This window comes from Montipora capricornis, chromosome 3, assembly GCF_036669925.1.
Source record: "Montipora capricornis isolate CH-2021 chromosome 3, ASM3666992v2, whole genome shotgun sequence".
Taxonomy (NCBI): Eukaryota; Metazoa; Cnidaria; class Anthozoa; order Scleractinia; family Acroporidae; genus Montipora; species Montipora capricornis.
This window is the reverse complement of record NC_090885.1, coordinates 8,808,378-8,818,377: the sequence shown is the minus strand read 5'-3', so window position 1 is coordinate 8,818,377 and position 10,000 is coordinate 8,808,378. Positions and strand designations below refer to the sequence as shown.

Sequence of the window (10,000 nt, the reverse complement as noted above, 5' to 3'; positions counted from 1 at the left end):
AAGCAAAAAAAAACCTAAAATAACAAATCAACGGTGCGACACTGGCAAACATAACAAATCACTGAAAGCGAGAAGGGAAAGGGGCTTCACAAATGTAACAAAAATACCGAAAATAACAATTATAGCAAAACTAACGAGAATAACAAAACAAGGGAGCGACACTAGCAAATACAACAAGAGAGTCTCGCCCAAACGAACACAGCACAAAACACCACAGTTAGTTGTAATAATCGTTTACTGTATTCGCTGTCAAGCGAGGTGCGAGTCAAAAATTGATTTCAGAGAGGAAGAGAGAGAGAGAGAGAGAGAGAGAGAGAGAGAGAGAGAGAGAGAGAGAGAGAGAGACAGAGAGAGAGACAGAGAGAGAGAGAGAGAGAGAGAGAGAGAGAGAGAGAGAGAGAGAGAGAGAGAGAGAGAGAGAGAGAGAGAGAGAGAGAGAGAGAGTTATGTAGGTATTTGCTACGAGAAGTGGGTATTTTCTACGGTAGCATTTACTCAAGAGTGCGTACTTGCTACATAGGTAAGTACTTGCTACGGGAGCAGATACTGACGGTGGGTACTTGCTACCAAAAGTAAGTATTTACTACAGTAGCAAATACCTAAGCTAAGTATTTGCTACGTTTGCTACAGTTGCAAATACTTAAGCTAGGTATTTGCTACGTTTGTAAATATGAAGGCTGGGTAGTTGCTACTAAAAGTGAGTATTTGCTACAGAGGAGGGCATTGGCTGCAGTGCAGTGGTGTTTGAGCACAATAACGCAAAATATTGGAAACAATCCTGGGTAGAAAATCCTGGGGGGGGGGGAGGGGAAATGTGCACTGTCTAGTGGTCCTCATAAAAGTACCGCTATTGAAATTAGTATTTCATCTTCATTATGACTCATCTGCCCACACGTATACGTAAGAAAGATAAATAAATATATGTATTTAAAAGGCTCTCCCACGCGTTTTAAGAATTTTTCGCATCCTTTTGGAATGGTTAATTTTGCCCTCAGTACGAAACAATTTGTTTGTCCAGCGGTCTGCATGAAGAACACGTCCCTCTTCCTTTCCGTCCATGTGTTTTGATCTCAGACTGCAATGGCGGCAACTGATTGTAAGTGAGTAGTATAAGTTTTCATCATTAGTCTTTTAAACGTGGAAATTTACATTTAAGATCATTAAATTCCCTTCATGTGTGCTTTCTTTCCAATAAGTCAACCGTATTCAATTAATCGAGAGTTCGTGTATTTGGTACATTGAAAATAATCACCGCGGTAGAATCAAAGATATCTTTTATTTAAATTAAGCAACAGACCAGAAGTTTCTATGGTTTAGTTTATAGGCATGATAAACCACTTGGAATGTTGGAAGAACACTCGAAGAATTCGTAAATCACTCGCCTGCGGCTCGTGATTTACGAATTGTTCTCGCGTTCTACCAACATTCTGCATGGTTTATCAGCCTATAAACCACAGAAACTTGTGGTCTATTGCTTTTATATAATAATTCAGAAGACGCGCGATTTTTCCATGAGTTTACTGGCACAATAAAACATAGCTGATTGACCAATCAGATTGCGTGCATTGATTTTGTTATTATATAATCTCTGATAAAGAGGCCGTGTGCCGTAGTACTATCACTGTTTTAATCTAACAACTAATTTTGTGTTCCGATTTTGCTTAAGCCGGCCGCACACTGGGAGAAAATAGCGCCGCGCTAATTCCACCGAGAATAATTCAAGCGAACGCAGGGCCAGTGCTGTTACCCGCACACCTAGCGCTCTTATTGTGTGGCTTACACGAAGTGTGAAAGCCACACTATGTCATCGTCTAAGATATTTATTTGTCACCGAGAACCTTGATTTCTCAAGCTCAATGCTTTTGAATTCTAGGACAGAGGAGTCACAGATTGATTGTTCCCTGAAAAGAAAAACTAATACATTGATTCAGTGAGAATAATGAAATTTTTCATGAAATCAGTCTCGATAAGAAAAAGTATTTTGTATTACTCCTGACCTCCCCACTTAAACTGGCTCATCATCACTAAGTGCACTTTTAACCCGGAAGTGACATGAGTAATGACGACAAGGAGTTATCGTCACCAGCGCTAAGTTCGTTATCTTCAGAAAAGTTCGCAGCGAAGAAAATACCAAACATCTTTGATATTGAGCGCTATTTCCGCATTGACAAATGCGCATAAAAATTAACTCCGCACACCGGGCGAATTCTTTGCGGCAGAGTTAGCGATGCGCTATTTTCGCTAAATGCGCGGGTGGCATTAGAGTGGCATTTCTTACATGCTATGTTTAGGTAATCGCACGCGAATCTTCATCACTAAAGACCCAGTTAAATGTGAGGACCGATTGTGAAGTTCATTTTGTTTCAGAAAGCCAGCTGAGCTAGTCTCCGGCCACAAATCCCAATATATTTGAGCAGGCCATCATATTAATTATTGATAGGATGGGTCGGTACCTTTCACTGACCCCCAGTCCATGGACTACCCAAATGGATTACCCAAATGGACTACCCTAAAAATACTATTTCGAATGAGTACTGTTGATCCATGGGTAAGCAGAATCTCAAATAGTGCTTACTTAAGTCTCAACACCTATTTTAAACAGCATTGTTCAACAGTATTTAAGTCTAAGCACCCATTTAAAAAAGGTTAGCTTTCGATTATTGTTGTGATGGCCGATTACTTCATTTAAGCTAACCTTTTTTAAATGGGTGCTTAGACTTAAATACTGTTAGACAATGCTGTTTAAAATGGGTGTTGAGGCTTAAGTAAGCACTATTTGAGATGCTGCTTACACATAGATCAACAGTACTCATTCGAAATAGTATTTTTAGGGTAGTCCATTTGGGTAGTCCATGGACTAGGGGTCAGCGAAATGTACCAACCCTGATAGGATACAGCGACATGTAAAATCACTGAAACATCAGGACTAAAAAACTTGGTTTCGCGGTCCATTCGAGCCACTACTTTCTCAGGCTTCTTTGCAAAGGTGTTCCGTTAAAGTGCATCTATAAACTCAAATAATTTTGGTCTGCAATATTAATCTCCCCATCAAGAGCAAACATGTTTTACAATTCTCACCTCTGCCGGGTACTTGAAGTAGCAGTAATTTGAACCCACGACCATATTGTGAGAGGCATGAGTCTATTCTCGAGCTTGCATCACAAACTGGTTTCCAATAGACCAAAGCCGCTAACTCAATGTTGTACTCAATTCAAACCCTTTTGCTCAATAAAATGTCTTGTTTTGTTCTCGGTATTTCCATGTCATTCAAATGTGAATGTTACATTATAATGCAAGTACAATACACAAGGAATCTTTACCCCGGGAGATTTGAATTGGGTAGAACATTGAGCTAGCCGATTTGGTCTATGCGAAATTGCTTTGAAAAAAGGAATACAAAGCAGTTTGTATCGTAGAATCGAGAATAAACCCATACCTCTCACATGACGGTCATGGGTCCAAATTACTGCTAAATCTGCCAAGTTTACGTGGCTTGCATGGCATAGAAAAAGTGAAATTCTACACGATGTAGTTAACAATGGTGACATATCTTTCATTTTGGATGGGGAAATCTAATTTGAGTTTAGGTGCACTTTAACTGTAATGATCATCAGTTTAATAAGAAACTTGAATGTAAAAGCTGATAAAATATTGAGTCTAAACGTTTTCGATCAATTTGATCATCCTCAGAGTGAAATAATCTGCATACGCTCAGTGTTCTTATAGATCAGGCAGCCAGTTATGTAATACCTGTTCCCATGGGGAACAAGGTGAGGTCCAGTGATTGCACTTGTTTGTTTAGCTCTGGACGGAAGCGTGCGATGTAAAGGCTCATTTTATTCTCCATTTTAACTATGAATGGGCAGTGGTTAAAACTTTAAACGTGAACTTGTGGTTAGGGTGTTTTCTAATGTCCTTGGCTGGCCCCGACTGTTTATTAACATGTTTCCCATATTACCTTATTACCTTCCCGATGGGAACAGGTATCACATAACTGGCACTGCCTGAACTATAAGAACACTGAGCGTATGCAGATTATCTCACTCTGATTATGATCAAACTGATCGAAAACGTTGAGACTCATAATTTTAACAGCTTTTACCTTCAAGTTTTATATTTTACTTTTATGGGCGAAATGTACAATCATCAGTTTATTTCCATTGAATTACGATAAGGAACTAATAAGAAGATAAATAGGGAATAACGCCCTCCGTTTCAATTAATTAGCTTTAACTATTTTGCTTCTTAGTGAAAATAGTAAGATACGTAAATTTTCGCAAGGGAAAAGACGATGAAAAATTCAATGACTTCAATTAAACAGCCATTATATATGAGGTTCATGTGAACGGTCTCCTAAGCTGATTCACTTTTCACCACAAAACACATTAGGCTTGTTGGCTGCAGTTTACGTATGGGCCGGATTTGCTAACACCAGTACTAGTCCTATAAATATTTCTCAACTGAGTGTAATAAGGCTCTAACAGGCAGTAAGTACTTGTGCATGTAGCAGCCACAGGGAAAAAGTGAACGGAATGCAAAAAACGACCTGTAGGGAAATATTTCATATCATAATCAACTTTTAATGCTTAATGTTCTTATAAAAATATTTAGTTCAAGGTGTTAATGAAAATGCATAGAATTTTCAACGATTAATTACCAATGGGCAATGGTAAAGTTAGGTTCTTGAAACTGAATTGAGTTTCTCGCATAGTTCGTATTTCTGAAGTTTGATGTTTTGGTAAATATTTAGAATGAAAAGGCTAAAACATTATTCCTTACAAGTAGGAGAGCATTACTAGATTGTGAGCAGTGTCTCTTTTGCTCTACAATCCGCGGGATCAAACGAGCGCAGTTTGCCTGCAGTAGAAGCCAAGAGTAGCGCGGGCCTCGGATAGCGAGTGAAAACTGAGAAACTTTCCAAACAAAAGAGACTGTTGGTAGTCTAGCTAGCGCATCACTTGCTGCTGATTTAGCATAAACCTTATGGTTTTTCAGTACATAAGAAACAGTTTTGTGGAGAACAACGTTTGCGAAATGCGATCCGTTTACAAAATAAAGTTGTAGTTCTCTTTCATGAATACCTTGTGTTTTCTCCTGTGATTTTAAAACCTACATTTGACTAGGGCCGATATGCAGAATCTAAGCCAATTTTAAACAAATAGTACACAGTTTAAGGTATCACCATTGTGAATCGTCTCCATTTTTCGAAGTAACCCCAGTCAATGCTTTCCAACTGTAGATAATTACCCATTCGTTTTATAACATGTCGTAAACGCAATAGCAAAACAAAGGTCCAGTGCACCATTTAGCAATTGGTTCATGCCTTAGCCAAAGCCATGATGAGAACGAAAATGAATGCCTTAATTGATCGGCTTACAGCATAGCAGAAACAATGTGCCAATGACGTTTATTAGGCCATTAGCACTATCAACAAGATACGTCCGGAAATGCACGTAATCAGATGCAAGTGGATTTCAATAAGCATGACGAGGTGTCCACCTGCTCTTTTTCTCAACTTTTACGTCACTCATCTCTCGAAATACAGACAATTAACATCACAAAGTGTCCCTCAAATACTGCTTCTCAAGTAAGGATAAACTGCTGCATTTACCCTGACCTAAAAATAACGCTAACATTCACCCTAACCTTGTTAGATATAGATAGGAAATGCCTAGACTTAAAGGGACACTTCGTGTTGGATGTCGAAATTGGGTGTTTAGCTAATTGTGTGCATTTCTTGACCTAAAGCCTGGCCAAACACTCGCAGAATTTCAACGAAACATCTTGCAACATTGCTGGGCACAACATGTTGCATACGTTTGACCACCTTGTTGCGATATGTTGCAACATGTAGGATAATGTTGGACCAAATATGAAAACGGACAAATATTTTGAGCAACATTTTGGATGTTGCAGATGTTGCACTCGTTTGGCTACGTTCACGCAACATATTTGCACCAGGGCATGCGCGCTAGGTCCACTTGTTGCGCGCCAGGGGCCTGGGGCACATAAACATCAACATGTTGCGTTGAAAATGTTGCGTGCGTTTGGCCAGCCCGTTCAACAAGTTGCAACATCAAGCAACGTGGCAAGACGTTGTGTTAAAATGTTGCGATCACTTGGCCAGGCCTTACGTGTATCAACAAGCTTATGATGGCAAGGAGCGAAACCGTAGAGAAGATCCTTGATTGCAATTTTAATCGAAGGGGTGTGTAGGGTGTGGTGGGGAGGGGTGAGTTTGGGCATAAGGTGGCAACGAAATGTGTAAGTTGGAGTAAACACCAGCTTCTATCCCCACCATATAATTCGCAGTACGCGAATTTCTCCGAGATTTTTTCTCTCTTTAATTCATGTTCATTATTTATAGTACAGCCACAATCAGAATTCTCAAGAATAGACCTCGTGAATTGAAGTGCCTGGTTAGTACAAAAACCTAAAAAAATAGGCTTTCCAACTATTATTAGACACCAATTATCCTTGGGTCACTCTTAAAGAGACTAATGGGGTGATAATTCTCCGAATTTCTTATCAGTCGTGTTATATGGCCTTTTTATAAAACGAAATGAAAGTAGGTATTTGCTGCAAAAGCGCGTATTTGCTCCTTCATTTTTGCGTTTTTGAATAAAACTTCAAAAATGAGCCATTCTAGCAGTTCTTTATCCACGCTCATCATACTTTGAAGTGACGGAAATATTGTGGACTGTTTAATTTCTTCGTATGAGGAGTTTATTACTCGTGAGGGATAACTTCTCTTCTTCACGAAAAAACAAAGTGCGTATTTGCTCCTGAAACAGGTATTTGCTACGAAATGGTTTTTTAACGATAAAATTGTTCAAAATTCGTTTATTCCTCTTTAATTGCTTTCAGATAGTGCATTTTAACAAGCGCCAACCGCACCAAAGGAGAAAACAAAGATATGACCGCCGGTCTGACTTTTAAAAAGAAAAAATCTTTCCCAGTCTTTTGAAAAAATCCTGAGCTCTCAAGTCGTACAGAAAACGTACCCTACAACAACCTTTTAAGCAGAAATTGAAGACATCGTAAAAAGAAGAATATTACTGATCGCAGAGGGGTTTCATAGGAATGTCTATCGTTGTCATGACCTTTAAAAGCCGAGTTGTTTCCTGAATTTTACGTAATTATTGATGGATGTACCAAAAAAGGAGTATTTGCGACCCTTTTCGGATTTAAACGGAAATAAATTGCACGTCAAAAAATTAACTCCAATCTTTGAGGATTGGATGTCATCTGTGAAATACCAGCTTTTGTAAAAAGTGTTAAAGATGTCATTTATATTACATTTGAATTTTTTGAAGGCATAGGGAAAATAAGTAGCATATACCTAATGATGAATCTAAAGAGAGAGAGAGAGAGAGAGAGAGAGAGAGAGAGAGAGAGAGAGAGAGAGAGAAAGAGAACATACTTAAGTTATAGCGAACAACTGTGACCTCGGTCTTAAAAAAGCTGCTATAAATCTTTCAGTAAGCTCTCTATCTGACAGATAAGTTAAACAATAATTATTAATATTGATTTTTTTTCGCAGAACGTCTATCAACTATCTTCTCATGAACCTAGCTGTTGCGGACATGCTTGTGGGACTATTTTTCACACCGCAATACATCTTCATGCATATGTTTACTCATCCGGACGGTGTGGCTGGCAACGTCCTTTGCAAACTGGTGACAGGTAGCAACGTGGCCTGGGTCGGATGTGCCACATCCGTGTTCACACTGGTTACTATAGCAATTGAACGCTACGGTGTTGTCATGGACCCATTTGGAACCAAAGGAAGACTTACTACAGGCAAACTAAAGGTAATATGAGCAGATATGAAGAGCGACTAGGCATGTCTCGAGTGTGCTAGGTACTTTTTCGAATTTGGAGCACTATTTTACGTTTCAAGTACTGTTGGGAACTTTCTTGATTTTTAGGCAAAAATTATGCACCTTTTTCAACTTTCCACATGCCAGATCAAAATTTTGAGTGTGTACCTTTCGGTGAACCCAAAAACGCATTTTCGCTGTTAAAACAGACTACGTGCTCCTTTCGGCAAATCCAAATCCGGATTTCTGATCTGGTGAATCCTTTTTGAATAAAGATACGCTAGATTTGTAATCCAAAGAATCCAAATCCAGACTTACGGATATGCGATCTACCCGTTTCCATTCACAAAGGATCCGAAATTAATCAGTTGAATCCGCAGTATTTTCACCTTGAGCAAACTTTTCGACTCTTTGCTTTTCGGCGATAGAAAAAAAAGTAAACATGTGGACAAACTTCCAGATACTATTGTGTTAAGCATTGCAAAAATGTTAAACAATAACAATGTTTTAAGTGTAATTTGCTGTAAACAAAAGCCCTAAAATAAGTAGCTTGTTCAATTCGAGTTCACATTTACCCACACCGGGCAGCTTTGTCCGTCAAACTGGTTTGTTTAATTTTGTTAACTTATAAGCTTAAACGTTTGAGCAATTTCTTACGGTCATCTTAAAATGCAGGTAGTGCAGATTGCGCAGATTGTGCAGATTGAGTACTTTTTCACTCGGTAACCAGAAAGAGGTGCTCTATATCGACATGTGATGTCCCTTTATTTGTAAAAATAAATCCAAACAATGAATTTTGCAACACACACAGCAGACGCTTGTTTGGGTTTATTTTTTACAAATAAAGGGACATCGCATGTCGATGTAGAGCACCTCTTTCTAGTTACCGAATGAAAAAGTACTCAATCTGCACAATTTTCAAGATGCAATCTGCACAATCTGCGTTTTAACATGACCGAATTTCTTAAGAGGCCGCAATAATTGACGTATTCACGAAAGGACTCCATGGATTCTGATCGAATCTCGGATTTCGCGTTTCTGTCGGCCGCGAATTCATAAACTTGAATAATTGCACCATGTCGTCTTACTGTCGTGATGGAAGTGTGTGCAATTATCGCTGTTCAAAGAAGCTGCTGAACAAAACTTTGTTTGTGATTATGATTGAAGCTTCTTTAATACTTGGATATAATATATTATTGAAGAGAGACTAATATAACAGTTGTACGGAAGTTCATCGGGTTCTGTGACGCGTGAGAGTGCGTTAGAAACGAGATGCTTCCGTGAAGCATACACTGGGTTGCCTGTGGTACGTGTTACAGAAAATCAGAAGGCACTGAATTGTGTGGTATTGAAATACAGCATTCCAGTCTCCGAAGAATAACAAATAAAAGAGAAGCGAGAAACATTGGCTTCTGGGCTGACATGTTGATAATTTTCAAGTTCCCTCACAACTTCTGTTCACCACAAGTTTTCCCTCAGAGCATCTGACAGCTTTGTAATACTAAAATTCACTGAAGTTAATCCCTGTCGGGTGGGCTTAATGTCAGGATGGGGGACCAAAACAAATAAACCCCTCATAAAACAGAAGCATCTGACCGAAAATACTGTTAACGCTAATAAATGCGAACTCGGCAAGGTACAGATTTTGTTAGCTTGCTTTATGCAAAACAAATATTGATGCAAAAGCAAATAACTATTGATACACAGTTTTTAGAAAGAGCAGAAGGAAGTTTCCGGGACGGTCGATCAAGAATAAAATATTTACGACATGAAAACAACATTCATTTTGAACCGTGAATATAGAATATAAAAAGTTACGATCAGCGACAAACATTTTGGGAGATTTTTGCTACGTTCAAATTAATCGCAAAATCGAAAGTGACATGCCGGAATTCAGCGGACGCCGTGATTAAGTTACCGCGGCATGTTTACTCGCCAAACAGTGAAGTATCTGTGTCAAATGATGGCAAGATACCGGGTTTTTGTAAGTTTCTTTTTCTGTCAAGTGTTATAAAGTTTGACAATGAAATGAGCGAAGTCAAAACAAAGATCACAATCGCCCAACTCTTGTTTATGCAAAGTCAAAATTTACTCGCCAAGACGCGTACGACGTTATTTATCACCAGGTAATTCCATCATTTTGGAAATAGCAGCTACTTTATTATTCATCTGCGTCA

General features: G+C 38.9%; 1 protein-coding gene across 1 annotated transcript in view; it reads left to right on the top strand.

Moving 5' to 3' along the window:
• Positions 1-10,000, top strand: part of LOC138041097 (pyroglutamylated RF-amide peptide receptor-like) — a 31,265-nt gene that overhangs the window by 14,279 nt on the left and 6,986 nt on the right. Inside the window, exon 3 of the mRNA XM_068886867.1 lies at positions 7,544-7,814. Coding sequence (XP_068742968.1) covers positions 7,544-7,814 — 271 coding nt within the window. The remainder of the gene's footprint in view (positions 1-7,543; positions 7,815-10,000) is intronic.